At 24.9% G+C, this 24,132-nt stretch overlaps 1 protein-coding gene across 1 annotated transcript; it reads right to left on the bottom strand.

The window, feature by feature from the left end:
• Nucleotides 1-102: 102 nt before the first annotated feature.
• On the bottom strand, nucleotides 103-24,083 carry LOC105836077 (probable cytochrome P450 49a1). Its single transcript, XM_028191500.1, has 12 exons — nucleotides 23,898-24,083; nucleotides 16,469-16,513; nucleotides 16,167-16,372; nucleotides 12,676-12,922; nucleotides 12,130-12,246; nucleotides 11,883-11,959; nucleotides 11,275-11,470; nucleotides 7,133-7,292; nucleotides 6,157-6,326; nucleotides 4,316-4,394; nucleotides 3,303-3,500; nucleotides 103-254 (listed from the first exon to the last, which is right to left on the bottom strand). The coding sequence occupies exons 3-12, from the start codon at nucleotides 16,363-16,365 to the stop codon at nucleotides 147-149; spliced, it is 1,551 nt and encodes a 516-aa protein (XP_028047301.1). The 5' UTR covers nucleotides 16,366-16,372; nucleotides 16,469-16,513; nucleotides 23,898-24,083; the 3' UTR covers nucleotides 103-146.
• Between the last annotated feature and the right edge of the window lie 49 nt (nucleotides 24,084-24,132).

The following is a 24,132-nucleotide window of genomic DNA, read 5'->3' as shown; positions in this document are numbered from 1 at the left end:
CATATAAAATATGTTTTAAAAATTAAAATTAAAAACAAATGAATTATGCGCAACTACGTACAATATATATAAAAGAAAACTTACAAATATCAGTAATATTTTCGATTGCGTTCTTTTTATTTTATATTAAAAAAGTATAAATGTTATTATCTCTCAATAAATCGCAATTTTAACGGTCCTTTTGGCGTGTACATTGGATTAATGTAATACTCTAATTTTTCATGGTGATATTCTATTTTGTAACGTTGAAGAATCTGAAACAAAGAAATGATTTTCGATATAGATTTACATCAGCGATGACCGTAAATATAATAATATAACTTACTAATTGTCTCTGTCATTTACATATTAGAAATATTTATTCAAAAACTATAGTGTTATCAGATAAAAAATTTTAAATTATTTGGAAACATGTTATTACTTTCTCGAAAAAGTAAATTTTAATTTATATAATTTATATTAAAGCAAAAAGTTATTTCAAAAGTATACGTATTTAATGATGTAGACAGATTGTCTTGGTGTTAAAAGAAACGTGATCATAATTGAATTTTCTAATTTCTTGTTACGAAATTTAAATAAATTTGTTATACCACAATTTAACTCAAATCGATAACCGTAATATAAAACAATAATAACATAATACCGTACGGTATAAAATATATATATATATAATACTAATATTAAACACATTAAAACTCCATTAATATTTTACAAGCTCTTCATGACTTTGGATTAATTGAGGCATATTCGAATAACAATGTTGTTTTTTTAATATTTCTCATTTTTCCCATTTCTATTGTTTCGTATATACATATAAGAGAAATTTTAGCAAATAAAAATTATTTAAGAATTATTTAAGATTAACTATTAAACAAGATTAATTATTCAATCTTTCTATTAATTTTAATTGAATATTGTTAGAGATATTAATTATAATAATACAATCAATAAATTTACTAAAAAAAGAAAAAAATGTATTTATAATAAAAAATATTAACACATTAATACATTATTAAATTAAACATTAAAACATGTGTAAATATAAATATTATTTTTGTATTTCTAATGTATACAAAGTTATAAACAATCTAAACAATTATTATATTGTATTTATTTTATTACTTTTTCTTCCAAAAAGTTAAGGAGGTCCACAAATAAAATTTTGCCTAAGGCATATAATTTACAATTCTGATTTTATATATATATATATATATATATAACCGTAATATATAAATTCATTGAGCGTAACTTTAAATCGCCCAAAATACCAAAAGTTGCAGTTCATAAACCTAATAGGGTAACAATCAGTGTAATATTATAAATATAATAGGATTTTAATTTTTATATATTAGATTAAATTTAAATATTACTTTTTTGAAAATATAATTATATTTGATTGGTATTTTTTATTTATTGATTAATTTATAGTAATCCTATAAGATCTTCTGATATATACAATCATATGTATGCAAATATCTCGCACAGTCATATTATTCCACATAAGTTGTCTTGTAAAAATAACATTACAAATTAATGTGACTTTTTTGTCTTTTATAATTGCTGCTTTTATAATTTAATAAAATTTATAGTGTTTTTTAACGAGATTTTTTAACTAAAATCGGAACATGCTTAGATAGCAGAACAAATCATCTTGAAAGCGAAACATTTGATTATATTAGGTATTCAAAACAAAAATAATTTGTTCAAAGATAATATTAATCAAAATCCTCTATAATTTATAAATAATTTGTAAAACTAAAAAACCGCTACGTTAGATCTGGAATTTTCACAGGTCAATGTGACGTTCTACAATGCGAGACATTCTTCGATGGCATTAACATATGGAGAAAATTCTCTAATGTATGACAATAATGAAACAGTAATGTAATGCTTTGTTAACATCAATAACTACAAGAATAATAAAGAATTATCATAACAAGTAAATTGCAAAATTACAGTTGCAAAGTGCGCAATGTATGCTCACTTCTAGGTTGATATAATCATAAAATTGCTGCACATCATTGTACCAGTTCCCAATGTTTACGACAAACCGACATACTTTTATCATTATGAAATTATACATGTCTGCGTCGAAAACTTTTTTAACAATAGCTATTTTTAATGTACTTTTGCTAAACACAAATTTCTTGTCAAAATTTAACTGTTGCGTCAAAATATTTTTAGTCTCTTTGATGTCATTTTTGATATTCAAGTTTGGATAATGGATTTGTGTTCAGCAGGCAAGAATTAAAATTGTTTAAAAAATTTTTGCAATTTTACAGGTCTGTGTTATTCTTCTTATTCCTAGTTAAAAAATTGCATTCAAATAAATGCTAACTCTCGCATTAAAAGATTCACTTCTTCTGCTAATTGTTATCAAAAGCATACAAGAAACATTTCATGGTTTTATTCTCAATGTCGCACTGAAAAGTATTTGCCACGACCCAATCCGAGATTTTTTAATAAGACATTTTATACAAGAGTAATAAAATAATTTTTTTACATTTTAGAATTTATAGAAATTTTAAAAAATATATATCTTAAATTTCACACTGTTATTATATATATGTTTTCTTCAAAAATTATAGAAAAATTTAAAAATATCTGAATTTATATATAGGTATACAGAGAAAAAAAGATTATAAAAAAATATAAACTTTTTCAGTATTTCTCCGTATTTTTGAAAAACGTTTTTTTATAATATGTATTAACAAATTTTTTATAATATGTATTAACACAAAAGATATTATAAAAATTTATAAAATATAAAAAATTAAAATGTTACAAAAATATATAAAAACTGTGAAAACTTATAAAAAATTATAAGAAAAATTTTCACTAAGAATAAATGATTGATATAAATATAAATGTTATAAGTAAATTATAAAAATATTTACGCCAAACAAGATGTAATTTGTAATCGTTAATTAAATAAGAATTACTTTAAATCTATTAAAATTTGTCGTTAAAATTAAAATTGTTAAGTCATCCTAGATAAACATTCCTGTAAAACATTATTTTATTATTCTCAAATTACCGATTTTCTATGCAATTGTATAAAAAATATAATCTAATCATCTAATGTTTATTTCCACCAATGCAGATTAATTTTAATCTCGATTGAATTTGCTCTTTATCTTTTTCTAATTTTAAGAAAAAGACAAAGACTAAGTTAAACTGAGATCAAAGTTAATCTACGTTGGTAAAAACATATATAAATCAGTGAAACTGCAATATTTTCAAACTTTTTTTATTCTAAACCACGGAGTTGAGGCACGTTTAAATTGAAGATCGCTTCTCACCTTGGTAATGACGATAATCATTTCGAGATCGGCAAATCGTCGCCCCAAACACATTCGTCTACCGTAACCGAAAGGAAGTGAAGCAAACGCATGGCGGACACCGTCGTCGCATAACCATCGTTCCGGGAGGAACTCGCTACTTTGCGGAAAGTATTTCTCTAGATTGCTAATGACGTAGTGTTGAAATACCACATGCACCTGAGAATAATTATCTTCTTGAGTAATATCTATTTTTTCTCGTTATTCTCATAAATACACTTTAATTAATAACATTGAAAAGTTAAATTTTAAATAATTTAAATTAATCCTAATTGGTATTAATTTCGAAATTTTTTTAACTGCCCTTATAAAAATATAATCGTGAAAAAGGAAGGTATTAAATTGGCTAATAATTATTACTTATTTTGTGTATTAGAAATATTAACAGCATTGCTTTTAATACTTAAAATAAGTATAAATTACTGACCTAATTAATACTGTTCAGTACTACATTTAATATTTGCAAGTCCAGTGTATATTCGGGAAAACTTAAATGTATTATTGTTTAACGTAATTAAATAAAATTTTTTAATTTTAAAAGTCAAAATATGAAGAATAAGATTGTGTAATTTAAAATTATACAAGATTGTGAGTAAAAAATTTTTGTTTTGCGAAATACAATATTTACAGTATGATGTGTTGATTTTATATTCTACATTGTTTTGCTCTTAAAAACATATTATTTAGAAAAAACTATTATTTAGAAATATTTAGAAAAAACAATATATAATTTTAGCGTTTATTTAAATAAATTTGAAATAAAATTGCTTTTATCCGACATTTAACAAATAAAATATATTTATATGTAATGTTTATCTTACGTTTATGTAAAGAATTTTAAATTGTTTAAGCACAACACTACAAATTAAGATCATATATGTGTAAAGTTAATATTTAAGATTGGATTACTATTGCCAACAATTTCAATGATTTATAACAGTAAAATTTAAATAGGTGAAAATGTTATTTCTTACTCCTTTCGGTACGCGATAGCCGCTGATTACAATATCCGAAGTTGTAGTTCGCCCATTGCCTATGACAACTGGATACATCCTACATATAGAAAAACAACATTTTAGCTTTGAGAATTATACGCAATGTAAATTTGATACCTAATTAGCAAAAGAAAAACTAAGTAGATCTGTCTAGCGCAGTATCGTCATCATAATGTCAGCAGAAACGGAGCAAGATTTGAATACAATAATGTCACTGTCACTAAGTGGTTCCATCTCTTGCATAGAAAATTTGTTTCTATATAATCATGCAAAGTCTATATAAAATAAGTCTATATCAAAGATCAGACATATTATGATTTTGTATTGGATATGTAAGCACTTAATGCAAAGACATGATTGTGTAACACAGTACTTCGAGGAATAAAGACTCGAGATCGATTTGTAAATATGTCTTTGCGAGAGTTACGAAGATGCATGCGCAATCGAGAATCTAACACTCTCAAACTACTTGAAGTTTAGTATACTGTGACAACATCCACTAAGCAAATCTACTGTGCTTCTAAGGATCGATGTTTATTACTAATAGACGTTTCCATGTGTAACACTACAAAAGTTTAATTGACTTTCGTTATTAATTTGTTGTTTGTTATCAATAAAACACGGGCTTATTTGCTAATAATTTATCTATTAAATACAGTAAAATAAAATGTTTCTTCAATAAGTAATTAAAATTTATCGATATTTATTATAATTGTAAGTTATGTCTTAATAAATATTTTGCAGTTTATTTACAATCGATTAAACAAAAGTTAATCATAGTATAATAATTTTTGTAAACATTTTTGTATAGAAATCCTTAGATTCCAATATAATAATCACGTATGCAAAAAATAAGTGTGCATAAAGAGTTAAACAGACATAATTTATTTATATAAAAAAATGTATAGTTTCAAAAAAAAATATTTTCATAATTAAAAACATATTCTTTTATAATAATTTTCATAAACTGAGAAGAAAAAATATTATAAAAAAATAACAATATCTTCAAACTAAGAATAAAAATTTTTTAATACTATTATTATCAAAATAATCATATTCGTTTTTAGGTGATTAGTGTATTATTAAAATAAAATATAATATTATACTAAAATTTAAAATAATTTCATTCTTTAAAAAAGATTAAATTATATACAAAGTATTACATTTTAAAATATTTAAATCAATACGTTTAAAAAAACTGTTTAAAATAAAAGTTACATAATGCGCAGATGTATAAAGAGATAAATTAAAATTTTAATTACTGTATTTTAATTACTTTTACACAGAATAATGGATCAATTAATATAAAAGAGAAATATATTATTGATTAAAAAAGGAAAATATATATTAATTGTATCATATAACTTTTGCTTAAACCATTTTTTCTGAAGGCATTGTGTTTTTAAATGCATAAACATATTTTTTTTAATAAGACACTCTGTAAAAGCAAAATGTTCATTATATATAAAAATATAATATAGATATTTTTGCTTATATTTATAAATGTCCATTACTTCTTTCAATTATCGAAATCATACAACTTTTCTCTGAAACATTTTTTTAATGTTTTCTGTTCAAGATATTGTTACTTCCAATAAAATAAAACTTCTAATATATACAATAATAATTATTAAATGGAACATATTAGTTTTCAATTTTATACTAATTTGCCTGTGTAAAATGATACAAAAACGTAATATACAAAAATATATTTAAAAATTACTATTATAACAAAATATAAATCATAAATACAACATAAAAATAATAGATTTAAATACACATATAAGTGTATTTATCGCTTTTACTTAATCTTAACGAACCTCAAAGTTTCTTTAATGCACGCCTTCAAATATTTTAAATTGTCAATATTTGTCATCTCGAGAGGCACGTCTCTTTGCGAAAGAACATTGCATATTTCCTCATGCGCTAAAGCCTGTTTTTCTGGATGTAGCGCTAACTGATAGAGGACCGAGGCCACCGAAGACGACGTCTGCAAATAACTTGACTCTAGCACTTGTATGCGAAAAGATAAGTTTTGCTAAAAATCTAAAAATTTAGTTAAATGTAGATCTAAAAATAATTTTTATTAAAAATAAAATAATTATTTAAGACACTCAAACTCGCTGAAACGTTAAAATTATGTGGGGTATCGTGTCTACCATGCTTGAATGTCCTTTATAATTATTTGGATAATCCAACAAAATTATTTTCATATCTGTATCTATTAACTAAATTATTAGTAAAATAATAACGTTAGCTTGTAGTCAATCCCACTAGTAGTATTTTTATTGTTCAATTAATTAATACAATTATTAGGCTCTTTAATTAACTTATTAAATTCTTTTAAAAAATTATTTTTTCTATGTATATAAATTGTTTAATGCAAAGATTCCTAAAATACGAGTTGCAACCTATTGAGTTGGGTAGGCTGTAAAAAAATTTTTAGCAATAATAAGCATTCTAAAGCAAAATCAAAATTTGAAATAAACTATCAGTAGAAATAAAATATGCGTTTAGTTTTTTATACTCTACTACGTATTAAAGAAAAATAGATTTATAAGATTATATTTAATAAAAAATGACAAATAGAAGAAAAATGATATAAAGCAATATAAATAAATAATCAATTTACCCTTCCCTTTTCTGCTCTCTTTCATATTCATTAAAGTTAGATAGATTTTTTATATTTATTAAAGTTAGATCGTACCTGTTTGCTGTAAAAAAATAAATTGCGATCCCATATAAATTTAGAAAAATCTGGTTTAATAAAAAAATTAAAAATTATAAAATATTTACCGTGTCAACTCCAACCAAGAACAAATCTAGAGCAAGGATAGAAGCTACTTTCGTATCGCCTTCACAAGCTAGAACTCTTTCCAAAAGAGACAGTTCCCTGTCCGAATCCCTATTGTTCTTGGCCCTCGACAAAGCAGCGGCTGTATATTTTGATATGGTACTAAAATATATAAAAATGTCCCATGCACACACATATTATATCCACATTTACATTATTTTATTGATCTTATGTTGTTTATATATGTTGAACTGAAATAAAACTTCTCCCTAGACAGGCCACAATATTTATAAAAAATTTACAAAATATTTGAATAATTATTTAAATATTTTGTAAATATTGATCAAAATATTTTATAACTAAACAGATTATAAAGATTCATTATAACAATAATTATAAAACAAGTATAAACATTTTTTATACAATATATTTAAAAAAATAAATAAAAATAAATATTTATGTGCTGTTTGATTTACTCAATTATTAATTAATAATCAACTAATTTTTATGTTAAATAATAGAAATATATATGCTAAAATAATCGCAAGTATAATTTCTCTAAAAATACTCACCTAAAAAAGATACATTTAAAGAATTGGAAAAAACCTTAAGACTAATGTGTCTATTATTATGTAAAGCCTCCGGCACACAATACGACTTTTCATGCTAGCACGCATACGAGGCGACTTACGATTGGCTTACGATTAATAACATAATCATCTAAGCCAATCAGGAGACGTAATAAGACACCTCGTATGCGATTCAGCACACGATACGATTTTTATGAAAAATCGTATCGTGTGCTGAAGGCTTAAGATTTCTAAAGAGTAGTTACTCTATTCAAAGAAATAAAGAAGTACAATTGAATTTATCGTAATACAGAATGCTCGGCATTAGATTATAATTAAATTAATAATTAATACATATTAATAATAAAATGCATCTTACAATTAAAAAATAAAGCTTCCCCAAAGTATTGTTAGTCTTGAGAATTTAGAATTCTAAATATTTAAATAAAGTACCTAAGATAAATAAGGCTCAGCTCTAAAGAAAAGCGTTACTGTCAGTTCCCCTTTTTATCTATTTTCTATGAGATATTAACATCCTCTAGACCCCTTATTTCTAAAAGATTTATGAATAAATCTACCAGTTTCAAACGTATAAAACAGAGATTTAGAGGTATAAAATACTTTTAATTGTTTGCCATGCCCTAGAACAAGAAGAACGAACATATAAATTTATTTCTCCGATTTTGCTTGTTCGAACCTAGGTTCGAACCTTCGGTCTAACACAGGGATTCCCAACCAGAAGTCCACAGACCAACCAAAAGTCCGCGAAAACTAAATTAAGATCCGCAAAATAAAGTCACATTGATTTTTAATTAAAAGTTCTCTATTATAAAAATATATTCAAATATTATTCTAAGTTTAATATTAAGTAAAAGTTATGATTAAAATTTATTTTCAAATTCTCGGAATGTTTACTTTGAACCTTGGGGTCTCTGCACCGAACAAAAAAATCCTAGTGGTCCCTGGTCAAAGAAAGGTTGGAAACTACTGGTCTAACAGGTCAATGGGTCAGTGTGCGTTATCCGTTCATTGCCACTAATTCTTGCAATATTTGCAATAACTATCGAGTTATTAAATATTAAAGTCTGAGAAGCAAGAAAGCGGCCTGAGTTGTAGCAATTAAGTGAGGTGGCATTGATTGGCCGGAGGACAGCGAGAGGAAGGGCAATACGTCGTAACCCGTACTTCCATCGCCGAGGTTCGCGTCAACGGCCGCCGCACACTCGCGATTTATGATTTATTAAGTATTTCACGCTTCGTCATTCTCTAATAAGATACGACCATGAAGAATCAATCGTGAATATAATAAATCGTAATTATAGATTTCCATAAATTCACGACAAAGATAGATTGGAAAAGAAAAACGATAGAAAACGATGAAAGGATCTGGTGTTGCAAATGAAAGGAAACGATCGAGAGTCAATCGAGAGGAATAAATTCGTGACAATCTTTTAATACCGTAAGATTCGTAACTATAATATACAACACGTAATAAAAAACAAAATTAAAATTGTAAACGCTGTAAGGATGCACTGAAGCGTGCATTGATGCAAAACACTGCAGTATTTCTTCATACTTATGAAAAAGAAACAAAAAATCTATCGTGAATTTATAATATGATAAGCTACATGAAGAGAATTTTCTGAAAAATTACCCTGAAAATCGTGGTAATTGTAAGACAACGTGAATCTCAAAGAATTTTATTGTATTTTTAACAAAATTTACTAAAATTTTAATAAAATTTGACAAAATTTTTGTAAATTTTACTATACTTCCAACAAAATTTACTAAAACTTTGCCAGATTTTTATTAAAATTTTAGTAAATTTTGTTAAAAGTATAGTAAAATTTTCCAAGGTTTACATTGTCTCATAATTACTACGATTGTAAGGGTAATTTTTAAGAGAAAATTCTTTCCGTGTATCGTTAATTGTGTATCACAATTAGGTAAAAAAAATTGTAATCATTTTCTATCAGTTTCTTGTAGATTTTTTGTAAAAGTTTCGACAAATGTCGATACAAGAAAATGTTCAAGTATATTAAAAGATATAAAAAGATATAAAAGGTATAAAAGGTATAAAAAGATATAAAAGAGAAGGCATAAAACCTCCGGATTATCACATAAGCGTTTTTTTTTATGTGTCTTTCTTGGTTACAACAACCTGTAATCGTTCTATTCTACTTGAGATTAACTCCCCTCTTACATCTTTCGAGAGAAAATTCTTTTATGGCAAGGAAACGCCAGAGCGTTTCCACATCAAAATGCTTCAAGCTATCTACCTCAAGTAGATGTGGAAACGCTGGCATTTCCTTGGCATAAAACATTTAACAATTTCATTTCGAAAGGTATGAGAGGAATTATAGCATTCAGAATAAAACGATACAAATTGTAATGATTATGTATTAAAAAGTAGAATATATAAACAACACTTACATAACAATCTACTAACGGAGACTTTATATTTTCTTATAGCTTTTCTTATATCTTTTTATACCATTATATATATATATATATATATATATATATATATATATATATCTTTTTGTCGTTTAATGCGTGTTCGAATATTCTTGTACCAACATTTGTCTATACCCTTATAAAAAATAATAATAAAAAATAATAGTATTGTCTTCTGTCACAATTGTTAATAATAATAAATTAACGATAGCTATCATAAATTCATAATAAATTCTTTATTTCTTTTTCATAAATAACAAAAAATATAGCAGCACCTCGCGCTAGTGTATCCTCCAGCGATAGCGTTAAATATTTATTATTTAATAATCAATAATAAATAAATATTTAATAATTGCGAGGCCGTTGACTCAAATAAGCCTCGCAAATCTGATTTTATATTAGTACGTAATGAAAAACTGCTATCTTTATATAACAATATATATAAAATTATATATACATATATATATATAAATAAAATTTCATATATATTGTTATTATGAAACAATAGTAACTGCATTTAAAATCACTTATGAACAAAAATAAAAAATAAATAAAATATTTGTTGTAATTCTACATTTATATCAAGTTTGAACAAAACTTGAACAAAAAAGATACATTTATATATCTCCCCTCCCTCCACACACATATACACAAGTACAGTTTAAAAAAATTAATAAATTAGGTGGGTTTCCATTCGGTTTAGATAACTTATTCACATAAAAAATGTTTAAATAAAGTATGTAAACAATTATAATTAAAGACCAATCTCTGATCACAACTTTGTTATTGCTCTCTCTCTCTCTCTCTCTCTCTCTCTCTCTCTCTCTCTCTCTCTCTCTCTCTCTCTCTCTCTCTCTCTCTCTCTCTCTCTCTCTCTCTCTCTCTCTCTCTCTCCTCTCTCTCCTCTCTCTCTCTCTCTTTCTTAGAACATGTAGACATAATTTCAAAAATTCACGAAAATTGCAGTTACAGTAAAAAATTTGTATAAACATTTGTTCTACCTGACCTTATTCTGAATTACGTTTTCGTATTTCATTAATTCTCGTTACCAACTAGCTAGCGTAGAGTCTTCACACAAAAACAATGAATCATAGAATTATCGATTAAGATTTTTTTACCTCACAATTGTATCCAAAGAATTTACGTATTGCTGCCACGTAGGTGTACTAAAGATTTTCCAAAAAGGTATCTTTAATTCGAGCACAGGCACGTTTTTAAAGAATGTGATCAACGCATCTATGAGCTTTTGTGTTTCCGCATTTGCATTGTCGTCCAAACAACCTAAGCGCACATCCAATGCGACACGCGCAATAGCTGTCAATAGCAATAATTATATATTAGATTCAATTATTTACATTTGTGAACTAATGCAAATTTATTTTACAATCATGTCTTTCATAAATAAAAATTTCTTTTGAAAAGTTTATAATAATTTTTTAAGCATGTGCAAAAATCATATTTTTATATATAAAGTCAAAATATTATTTTTGTACATTTTTTATATATAAAAAGAAATATGCGTAAATATTTTTTTATTTATCATTTTATTCAACAAAGTTTTGTCATCTTCCTCTTACACAATTTGCAAATTTTATTTCCTAAAATTTTCTAATTTTTTTAAAGAGAAAAACTTTAATAAATACACCAACTTTAGAAAAAATCTAATATTATATTTTAAAAATCAACATTTGTTTTAATTTTTTTTATTGCCTATATTTTTACTCACATTCTAAAGACCATTTGTGCATTTCATTGAGAAAGTCGTCGGGTACCTCGTGCTTCCGATCCCGTATCTTTGCTATTCTACAAAATGACGAAGGAATAAGTCTTACTAAGACTAGTTAAGTGGGACACAAACATAGCTAGGTAAGCAGGCAAAAGCGAAAGCTAATCGAGAATCGTCGAAAAAGGTCAAGTATTATTGTCTGTACTAATATAATAACAGCATTTACAAAGCAATAAAACCAGCGAACCTGCGAATTAGTGCCGTGCTCGCTTCTTCGATCGCGCCAATGTACATTCTCGCGATTCTTGGCTGTAACATCACCTGCTGTACCTTGCTTCGAAAATTATACCAATTCTCACCGTGTCTGTAATATAATATAAGAAAATATAACTAGACTGTCATTCTTCTTTATTTTAATGTAAAATAAACATTAAATAAACATTCTACAAGTATTTTTTGTAAATCATTATTTGAAATAAATAAGTAATGCAAATGTTTAATAAATATTCAATATTATTTATACAATATGTGGTAATCTAAAAATAAATATGTATTTAAAAAACATATTAAAAAATATTAGTTACTGATTGGGATAATGTATGTTCCTCGGCATCTATGTATACAACATCTTATAGATTTAACAATGTACAAGGTAAAAGCACGTAATATGGAAATCTGATTTTAAGAAGTTGCCAAAAATAAAAAAGTTTCTCTGAACAAAACAAACATTAATTTATGAAAAAATTACTTAAATTGTTCTAAAAGCGTGAATTTAAAATCATGCATAACTTACACGGCTATGACACCCGGATTAGCCTGAAAGAAATCTTTTCGCAGTACATGCTTGTAATAATCAAGTGATGGCATGGAAGGTCGATGTGGCATTTTTTCTTCCCGTCGAAAAATTCGTTCGATTTCATTTGCATCATATACGAATACCATGTCGGGTCTGTTTAGAAGACCTTCTATCTTCACAATATCGCCGTATTGAGAGTGCAGTCTTTTTGACAATTTGTCTATTGACTGTATATCAAAGTCCCCTAAAATGTGATTATTTAATTATACTTTAGAACAGATCTTTAAATTTCTTATCCCTCAATTTTATGTTCCATTTTGAAAATCTTGATAAAAATGTTTATTATAAAAAAAAATTATCACGTGTTAACTTGTAACTTAATTATTATATAAAGAAAAAATATATGCTGTAGAAATGTAGAATATTAAGTAAAATGTGCTGTAGAGTTTTTGCTGCATAAATAACAAATGTATTCAATTATAAAATAAACATGTAAATCTTTATATATTTAATGTATGTACATACAAAAAACCAGTATTAAACATTATCAAATCTTCTATTATACTTTAATCAATAACCATTATTTTATACATAAAGCAAAAAATTATATTCTTGTTAATATATAAAATAAAGATAATTTTGCTTATACGTAACTATATAAAAAACATTTTTTATTTTAAATAAATGTTTTTTTCTTAAATTATAATTTTGTAATTAAAAGGAACAATTATTTTTAACAATAAACATATTTTTGTTACAATAAAATATCTTAAAAGCAAATAATTTATTAATAAAAAATGTTTTATTAGAAAAAAAACACAATTATTACTCTTTCCCTCTCTATCTATCTATCTATCTATTTATCTATCTACGCCACAATATTGAAATTAATATAATAAAAATTATTGAATAATGAGAATATTTTTCCTAAAAATTATATCAAATTTTTTTATATTAACAAATTATGTCTATTTAACGCTATATAATTTTATTTTAAGATTTAACATTTCAAATATAAATATATTCTCAAAACAGAAATGTTCTTCCTTTTATACATATATTACATGTATATTGCCGTGTATAAGTATATTTAAAATTTTAAAGCATAAAACATTGTTCAATTAAATACTTGTAACACGAAATCAACAATATTTACAGCGGTCTATTAGCATTACCAGTTTCATCTACGCTACGCAAATAAACCGATATTTACACATCTTAATGCTCTGAATGGGATAAAAAGAAAACTATTAACTATAATATAAAATAATTTTATCTCTCTGCTGAATAGTTTTAAGAAAGATGAAAAAACACAATAATCAAGGTTTAAGATAACAATAAACTTTTTAAACATTCTTAAAATAATTTATTAAAATAATTTTATTTTCATACTTTAAATTTTTCACACAAAAAAATAAAACATATTTTTTCCAAATATTATATGTCTACGCAATAGATTACCCTTGTGAACATTTTAAGAAAAACTTTGCTGTCTCGTATTAAACTCTGAACTTTACATCACACATATTTAAGTAATTTTTTATTAGGTGTGTAAATTAATTTGATGTCTCTTTTTAAAGTCCAAATTTTATGTGTGTGTGAAGGTCAAGCAATATTATTTTATAATCAAAATAATTCTTATTATTTCTTGCAACTTTAATCCATTTTTTTGTCAACTGTCGAATACTATCACTAAATTTCAACGCGGAATAAATGTAGAGTTTTTTATTCGATGAGTTCTTATTGATGTATTTTATTTCTTTAATTTTAAAGTGCGAGACAGATAAATAATATTGCAGAAACCGGAATAAACAAGATTTTATTGCAGCCAAATTGGAAAAATATACCAGTTATAAAAACTTCTCAAACAAGATAAAAAATTTTCCAATTTTTAATGTTGTAAGACTTAATGCTGAGCATTATCATACAGTAAAATCATCGTCTTTTAATCTTTGACTTTTTGTGTTTAATATCTGTAATTCTTCGTTGCAATTAAAAAAAATTAATTACAATTTCAATAAAATATCTTTTTCATAAATAAATAAATAATTTTTCAGTAAAATTTTATTATATTTTTATTAAATTCTCATTCTCAATAAAAATGTCATCTATTTTCGTTTAAAAAAAGAAAATAATGTTTTCATCAAAATATAGTTTATTAAAGTTCTATTACATAATTATCAAAATTTTATCTTAAAAAATAAAACATTAAGTTTATTAAAACTCCATCCAAATTTTTCACAAAATTTATTTCTATAAAGTTTTTTTAGAAAATAAACAATTAATAAGATATTAAATAAATAAAAGACATAATCAGATGTATTAATGTTTCCCAGTATATTCTCATTCATAAAAATTACGATTTATTACTCGTCAATTCTTTTGCTCTCTTTATTCTTTATATATTATGTTGTGTAATATAAGAAAACTGCTATGCTATATTTTTTTAGAGCTATCTCTTTAGACTTTGGAGAAATTACGATTGAGGATATGAAGAATACGAAAATTAAATTAAGACACATGTGAACTGTACAATTATGCAAACAAAAATGTATACTTTTGCCGAATTATTGCTAAAAAATTTGATTATTGCTTGCACGCGATAACAGGCGGTATGTAATATGCACTAAAAATTGAAAGTGTTAATTGCTCTCTCTTTCCCCTTCCCTCCCATCCACTTTATTAGTAGATTCTTTCGACAATTATCATCTTCTTTTGAGATACATTAGCGCGTTTTCACATTTCTATCTTAGCTTTATGTTTTTCAGCAGATTACTTTTATACAAATTTAATACTGGGCAGTATTAAATTGGTCAGTAATTAATATTTAGTTTAAGTATTAAAAATATTGCTATTAGTACTTTTAATACTCTTAATACTCAAAATAAATAATAATTACTGGCCAATTTAATATTGTCCAGTATTACATTTTTATAAAGGTAAATTTTAGGTTGTATAAAAACAATAAAACCAATAGTACCAATAGTAGTACTACCCAAATAGCACACCCTAATTTCTTTCAAATCTAGCACAAATATGAAAATAATAATACGTAAAAAACAAGATTTGGAAGTAATGCGTTATTAGTAACACCTTTATCATTGTATTGTTACTTTGATACCATTGTCATTTTTTCGGTAACGATTGTTTATTTTTTCAAATCGTTTTTATTTTTGGTAACAATAATATCATTATATTTTTACAATACATATTTTACGTTACAGATTGACGGTAGCAAGATCTGCAATTTTTATTTGATTTTTGCTGTCAGATTGTTCACAGAACCTGCTTGATTTTTTCCGTCAATTTGCTGTCAAATTCCAAACTACTAGCAAATCATAAGCATACCTATTCCTCAAATAAATTGAATGCCATATTACAACTTTTGAAGAAATCTACCGTTAATCCATTAATAAATACATTATTTTGCGTATTTTGCTTACTAGAATATTATCTCTTTCTCAGTAAAACATTACTTTGTTGTATACCTATAAAAGGCAAAAATCGCCAATTGTTGCCTAGCAAAGGAATTGGCTTGGGTCCTGGAATCTCCGAGTATGGGCGATGTCGCAACAAATCTTGTTCCCCGACATTCGCAACTAGCGTATCTAATGCTCTATCACTTTTTGTGTCAATTCTAATGAATCGACGCAACAGCTGCTTTGCATGCTGCTTCAACATAGTCATTTCTGGCCTGTGCAATAAAAATAATTGTAAAATAACTATCTTTATCTAGGTTAATAACGTTTTTCGAACGACATTGCAATCATAATTATCGTAATATACGTACGTTATTATTGGAAAAATGTGATAGTGCGGAATTCAAAGAAAAAATCTGAAAAATAAAATTAAGTAAAATTAATTTCTTTTTTCTTGAAAATTTTTCTGCTACACAATTTATAAGTAAAATTAATATTTATTTATATATTTACACCATACCTAAAAATTACTTAAATTCTGTAGAAGTATAAATTCTCATTTATACTTCCACAGTACATTTTATCGAAAGGACATATTTATGACGTAAGCGTATCCTCGGAACATCCTTAAGAGATCTATACTCTATGAATTATCTTTAAAAATATATATATATATTTTATATTATAATTTATATTATAATGTTATTAAAATTTATATTTTATATTATAATGTTATTAAAACAAAAAAGTATTTTATAAATAGATTTTACGAATTACAAATATTGAAACATATATGTTATATTTTAATTTGATATTTTGCATTATTTTATATTTTGCAATTTGTATTGTGTATTTTCTTGCTTCTGATGCCACAATCTAAGATAGCAGTGGTAAGTAAAAAAAGTTTTAAGGAAAGGCAGATTAATTTTTTTTTTAATACCGTCTGCTAAAGAATTTCATTAAATTCATTAAATTCATATCGTAACAAAATTAAATTTATTATATTGACTTCGTTTTAAACTCTACTAAACTCTTTACCATCTTAAAGTCTTGACTTGAATTGAATTATTAAAATAATATACTAAAAATTGTGCGTGGGTGCGTGCGTGCATGCGTGCCTGTGTGTATGTGCGTGTGAAATTGTTTCAAGTTTCAAAATGTTAAAATAACTTTGTAATTGATTGATATCTTCTAAAAAGATATTTAAAAGAATTTTGCATATAAAATTCGACTATGAATACTGGTCAAGATACGTTCAGCAAATATAATTGTACAATAATTGTGTACGGAATATTCGCTGAACTTGCCTGAGCGTTTTTTCATCAACACATTTAATGTGGGCGGATACTATTTTACTCTAAACGAGGAGCGATTTTCAAGTATTTCAACCTTAGCAAACATGTTGCAAATTGTAGCAAATTTGACGAGACATTTCTATAAAAATAAAGAATTTATATAAATATAATTTAAATATAATGCGTTGTATAATAATATTACAGGCATTGTTAAAAAAACCTTTATAAAAATGTAATACTGGCCAGTATTTAATACTTATTTTAAGTATTAAAAACACTATTGTTAGCACTTTTAATACCAAAAATAAATAATAATTACGAGCTACTGTCCAGTATCATATTTTTATAAAGACAGATAGATTATTATATTAACAAATCGGTCAATATTTCTTTAGTTTATAATATTTAACTAATGTTAATCCTCCATAAATTTGGATCATTTAAGATATATGTACAATTGGATAATTTTTCCTTTTTTTATATTTTTAAAATCTAAAAACTTTTTAAAAAATATAAATGGGTTAATAAACATAATGCAAAACAAATAGTACGTGACGTATTGTATGTCCAAAAAGTGACAATTAAATGCTATAATTCTCTTTTCTTTTTAATCAACGATAAAAAATCTTAATCGTAAATATCTGAATTTTGACTCTTTCTTTCATCACAGCTACAAGAAAACACAATGAAAATTTTAACTTGTAATGCGTGGTTTATCAATTTTAATTTATTGAAACTTTTTTCACGTGTAGTTTTTCACAGTTTGTAAAATATCAAGCACATTGTAAAAAATTTGTTTAAAATTACAATTATAATAATAGGTAATTTTGAGACCCATTATAATAGTTGTAAATTTGCTCCTATTATAATTCCTCACATTTTATACAATAATTTTGTTAATAATTACTATTTTAAATTAAAAACATTTCTATTTGCCAACATATGTTAATGTCTTTCTCAATCAAGTTTAGACTCAAAATTATAAAATATCTAATACTTATAATGCTATAAAAATATGACACACGTACTGCATAATAAATCGAAGAGAAACAGAAGTAGTAAAGTTTCTCCATTAAAATAGATTTTAAAATTTTATTTTGTCTAAAAAATCGCAGTGTTTTATTATAAAATTACATTTAGTTAAAATGAAGAAAAAATATTGCAAATTATATACAAATGTATGTATGTACATACACATAATCTTTTCAGTACATGGACTGCAGTATTAAAAATTTACTATATATATAGTGTAAACTATAAATTAGCAGAAGAACTACGTTCTGTATACTCGAATAACTATTTTGATAAGTTAATTGTAGTTGTACTGCTAATGAAAACTTCGAAAAGAAGATTAGCAGTGTTAAGACGTTAACATACTTAGAAAGTTACATTAACAAAATTCTTTGCTAATGTTTAATTTTCTGTTAATTCAAAATACTATATGTATGTAATCAAACAAAATGTTAACTAACAATAAAGAAATACTCAAGTGTATATACATTCGTATAATAATAAAGTTAAAAAAAAAATATGATCAAAAAATATATCTTAAAGTTTTTAAATGCTCAAAAAAATATATATTATAACACGTGTCGGTTCTGTATTTGCATATTAGTGCTACTACATAATTATATACGGACTACTAAAGAAATAACTTCATAACTAATCAGCAAAATTTCTAGTAATTATACGAAGAAAATTTTATCGTAAAAATTACTAAGATAAGTAGTAAGTGCGGACCAAGGAAGAACATTTTTACTATGTTTTTTATCAAATTATCATAGTTTTATACTACTTATGATAAAATTCTCTGAATTTCTTTTTATGATCCGTGGCTACTATCGTACATAGTAATTTTTACTATAAAATTACTATTCTCTGTGTAGAATCATTAGAATTTCTAATTATCTAACAACAAAGATATTATGAGTGGCCATAATATAAGAGCTACAAAAACTATAATATCACCTTCATTTCTATCAGGCATCAAAATCTGTACTGCGACTAAAAAATGACATTTGTTCTTATTTCTTGTATTATTTGCATAACGGTATAATATACAATTTATTATTGAAAATATTATATTTAATAAATTTTTTATCAGTTCTATTTCAAAGTCTTCTCTTCATTTTAGATTGTCAGAACGTAGACCTTCATAAAAATGTAATACTAAAAGTATTAAATTGGTCAGTAATTTATATTTATTTTTAGTATTATAAGGGCTCTTAATATTTTTAATACACAAAATAAGTAATAATTACTAACTAATTGAATACTGCCTAGTATTACATTTTTATAAAAAAATACAATCTTTTATACAATTTTTTTAGATACTGATTGCACGCGCGCGCGCGCGCGTGTGTGTGTGTGTGTTTAGAAGAAAACGCTAAAAATATTATTTACTAATCACTTTATCATCAATGAGCGCTCAATGCAGATCAGTTGTTCAACCGTTCGCTGAAAGCACCCATTCCTATAATATTTTAATATATTTTGCAAGCATTTAGATTAGGTATTTTCTTGCTTCTGGTATAACAATCTTGAAATAGTAGTGATAAGTAAACAAGATTCTTAAAAACATTTTTCATGTAACATTTGTCTAGACGAAAATTTTAGCATATTACATTTTTTTTCATGACAAACCAGGAAACTAGTTTTGTACGAGTATAATAACATGACGTAATAAATAATAAGAGATAACGCAACATTCCTTACAGAAAAGCATATTCATTTATTATTGGGTGCAACGAAGCGTAAAACACTAATCTCGAGCACTTTCGCAAAGATGGGCGGATAAATGTGCGATTGAATGAAAGTCGTAACTTACAATCAAACAGAAAGTAACATTTGAAGTTTCTGAATTCTTCGCATAAATATCTTATACATTATATAACTATATAAATATATCATAATACACTTTGCATATATTTTGTAGAGGAAGATCACAAATCTGGCATATCACTTTGGATAGTTGTTCTTAAACAAAAACTAAAAGTAAAACTTTGGAAACATAAAGAAAGTAAAAGTGTTTTTTATCAGATGACATAGCAGTTTTTTAATACTCTGTTTCATATTTTGTGATAATTAATATTTTAGATTAAAATTTTTCGCGGCCATTGAGGTATCCGAAAACTCTTTCTAAGGTTTTTAAGGAATCCTTTCTTTCTGGAAGCAATAATTAATGTTTTTGCAGTATAACCAAAAATGAATATCTAAGAAATGGAATCAACCTTCAGTATATTCCCTGGCGTGCGCTTTTTTATTCCCAACTGCTGCTAACCAAAGGTTGGCACAAGAGAGGGAGTATGCGTTTTTAAATTTATACAGATACACGGGACAGTTTAAACATCGGTTCCAAACGGGCTCAATTAAAGAGACTCTCATGGTCATGGCAAGTTACTTCGGTGGTTTGCCTTTCAAGTATCAATCGAGTAAAAACCAGATATTTTCTGATTGGTTGGATTTAACCCAAACCTTCGGCACAAAGAACAAACGCACAACTTGCTGCACCACAATTGCTACTACACGAATTGAGCTTTAAGTCAAAGCTAAGAAATTAAATATCAGGAAACTAATTAATCATGATTGACTAATTTTTCACGACTTACTACACCTATTGTAAACAAATTATTATTGCTTACGTTCTATCACAGTTAATCAGTAGATACGCTACATTTAAAAAAAAAAGAGTAATTGTGTAGATTTTACCGCGCAGCTTTTGTTTTAAAACAATAAAACAAATGTATATAAAAATCACGTGACTTCCATACACCGATCCAAAAATATAAGATGTGCCGACACAGAGTAAACCTACTAGTTAAAACTGCCGCATACAAATTCCGCAAGATATACCGTAAGAATTAGCTAATCAAAGTTGAGAATTAAAATAATAACTTGATTAAATAATAGTAAAACTAATAATTTTACATTCTTTACAATTCTCGACAATAATTTGCCAATTTTTATTTGTATTTTTACATCTAACGGTTAGGGAAATTGTGTACAACCTTCAAATCGTAGAAATTTCTCTGTAAGATTACTGCTATTTACATCATGTTACGTATAGCGTTACATTATATTACATTTTTATAAAGAGTCTTAATCGGAAAAGCAATATTTAAAAAACATTTTTAACATTTAAAAAATATTTGAAGAAAACATTTTCAAAAACATTAAAAGTTATGAAATAAGTTTCCTTTTTAATAAAAAATATTTATTTTAATGTGTAAAAAACGTTTTCTTAACATTTTAAAGAATAATTATATTATTAAATCAAATTTGATTAATTAACATCACATTCAAAAATAATTTTCTTTTATAAATTATTTCATTTTTCTTTTCGTTTTTTGTTGATATTTTACCATTAATTACAGATTATTTAATTTTTTATATTTGTATATGTGTGTGTATGTGTTTCTCCTACTTTATGTCATAGTAACAAATTTGCTTTAGCAATTGTAAATGATAAACGTGATCTAAGTGTAATCTAAGTTATTTTATTATAATGAATAAAAAATAGTTTAAATAAGTAACATTAATTGTACAAAAAATAACCATGTTAAAATTGTTTACATCTTTTTTAGAAATTATGAAAACAAAAGTTATAAATTAAATAATAATCTTTTTATTTATCAAATTTTCCTTTTAAATAATTATTTTAACATAATCATTAAATAAATAAAATAAACATTAAAAAATTTTTAAATTTAAATACACATAAAATTAACGCTAAATATTAATATGTATTCTTTTTACTAATTTTATGTAATTGGACTAGAAAAAATTGAAATTTTAAAGAGCACTTTTTTTCTTTAAACCTGTACGAATTGGCAATAAAGTATTTAGATATAGAAAATATTCCCAAATTTTCTTTTACTCAATGAACTATGTAAATATATAAAAAATTTGATATAAAATATTTTGAATAGAATTTTAAAAAAAGCAGAAAATATGAATCACAAATAATACGACAATTTGTTCCAAGAGAAATCGCGAGGTTGAAACATTAACTGTGGAATTCGCAATTCGTACTTATGATACTCATGCACCGTACAATATCGTAACTTTCCCATGGATCGTCACAATAGTAATTTAGGCAGTTGGTTAATGATGCATATCATGAAAACGTATTTGCAACGGTGCATTTTCAAAAACAACAAGAAAAGAAAAATATGTGCAGTTTTTTAAGTGCATACTCCAAATTTAATTGTTGTGAATTTATTTAAAAAAACTTTTTAGGTAAGTTTTACAATTTTAGAAGAAAAATATAACTTAAACAAATGTTTTGTATCTCATATATTATGTGTATTCACAAAATGATTTTTTCCATTTTACAACAGACACACGCACATACTATTTTCTTTTTATAAAAATGTATCCAAACAGAACAACTGATCATAATAACATTATAATAACATTAAAAAGAATCGTGATTAATAAAATAATTTTTAATAATCATTTTAAAGTCATTTTGATGTTATAATGACTTTATTTTGCTTGGATAAAAAAAAAACTTATCACAACTAAAAAAACTGTTTATTAATAAATTTTTAAAATAAAATAATTTAAAATAATAAATATCCCATTTTTACGAAATAGTATTTTTATAAAATTAGTTATAAATGTAAAAAAATCAGTAAAAAATGTATTAAATACTGGAACCACAATTTATTACATTAATATAAAACTTTTTTTTTATTAATATTAAAAAATTAAAGAAAACAAATTAAAACTATTTCAAACAGTTCGAACTCATTTCCAATTTTTAAAAGTTCAAATTATTTGATGTTCAATCTTGAGATTCAAACTGTCCCAACTATAACTCGATCACTTAATATTTTCAGAATTGAATAAATTACATACATATTTTGTAACTAAGTTAAATTAAATTAATTCAATTACGATAGAAGCTATAAATAAAAAACTCAGTTAAAAATTATGTTAAAATTAAATTAAGTTAAATTAAAAGTTAATTTTGAAAAGCAATATTAAGTTTATATTAAATTAGAAATTTGTAATTTTTTAAAGTTAAACATCAATGTTTTGTCTTATTTGTTTTATACGTTTTGTTTTGTTTTATTAAATATTGTTTTATTAAAGTTAATTAAGTTTATATAAAAATAACAAAGTAATATTTTGGAGCGGGAATGTATTTTTTCTTTTAAAATTTTTTATATTTACATAAATTTTTAACTTAAGAAAAAAGTTAATAAGTTAAAGTTTGTTTTTTAAAAATAAATAATTAAAATAAAAAATTATCTTATTTAAAATTAACTTTGTTTTTTAAGTTATTGACTTTTAACTTTTTAACCAATATATATATATATATATATATATATATATATATATGTATATATATATATATATTACCTTTCTCTTTAAATATTTCCGAACACTAATCTAAACTACACTATAATTATATGATTAATCATTATAGATTGTTATACACATAGAGCCATTATGGTGTATTTGTGAATGATTTGTAATTAATTTGTATAAAACTTACCTTCTAAGACACGTAGACACGAAAAAAATCACCATCTGACTGAAACCAACTTGGCTTGCTTCGCGCTAAAATATCCGAAAGATGTTTGACAGAAAACTGCTCGTAAGTGGGAGAGCGCGTACAGGAAGGGGAAATATGGCAATGTAGTAACAGGCACATATTTGTAGCTACATAAAAGAAAGGAAGAATAAAGTACAATAAAAATCTCATAATTATTTCATTCCGACAAAATGAC

The sequence above is a fragment of the Monomorium pharaonis genome, chromosome 11, assembly GCF_013373865.1.
Source record: "Monomorium pharaonis isolate MP-MQ-018 chromosome 11, ASM1337386v2, whole genome shotgun sequence".
In the NCBI taxonomy this organism is placed as follows: Eukaryota; Metazoa; Arthropoda; class Insecta; order Hymenoptera; family Formicidae; genus Monomorium; species Monomorium pharaonis.
The sequence above is the reverse complement of the archived record's forward strand: the minus strand, read 5'-3'. Positions and strand labels throughout refer to the sequence as shown.

Bases quoted from the DNA above. Each gene is read 5' to 3' on its own strand.
- LOC105836077 (XM_028191500.1), bottom strand. From the start codon at position 16,365: ATGACTATGTTGAAGCAGCATGCAAAGCAGCTGTTGCGTCGATTCATT. The intron at 4,395-6,156 runs GTTCGTTAAGAT...TTCTATATGTAG, and splicing joins TGCATTAAAGAAACTTTGAG to GATGTATCCAGTTGTCATAG. The intron at 255-3,302 runs GTGAGAAGCGAT...TCTTTGTTTCAG, and splicing joins TGATTATCGTCATTACCAAG to ATTCTTCAACGTTACAAAAT.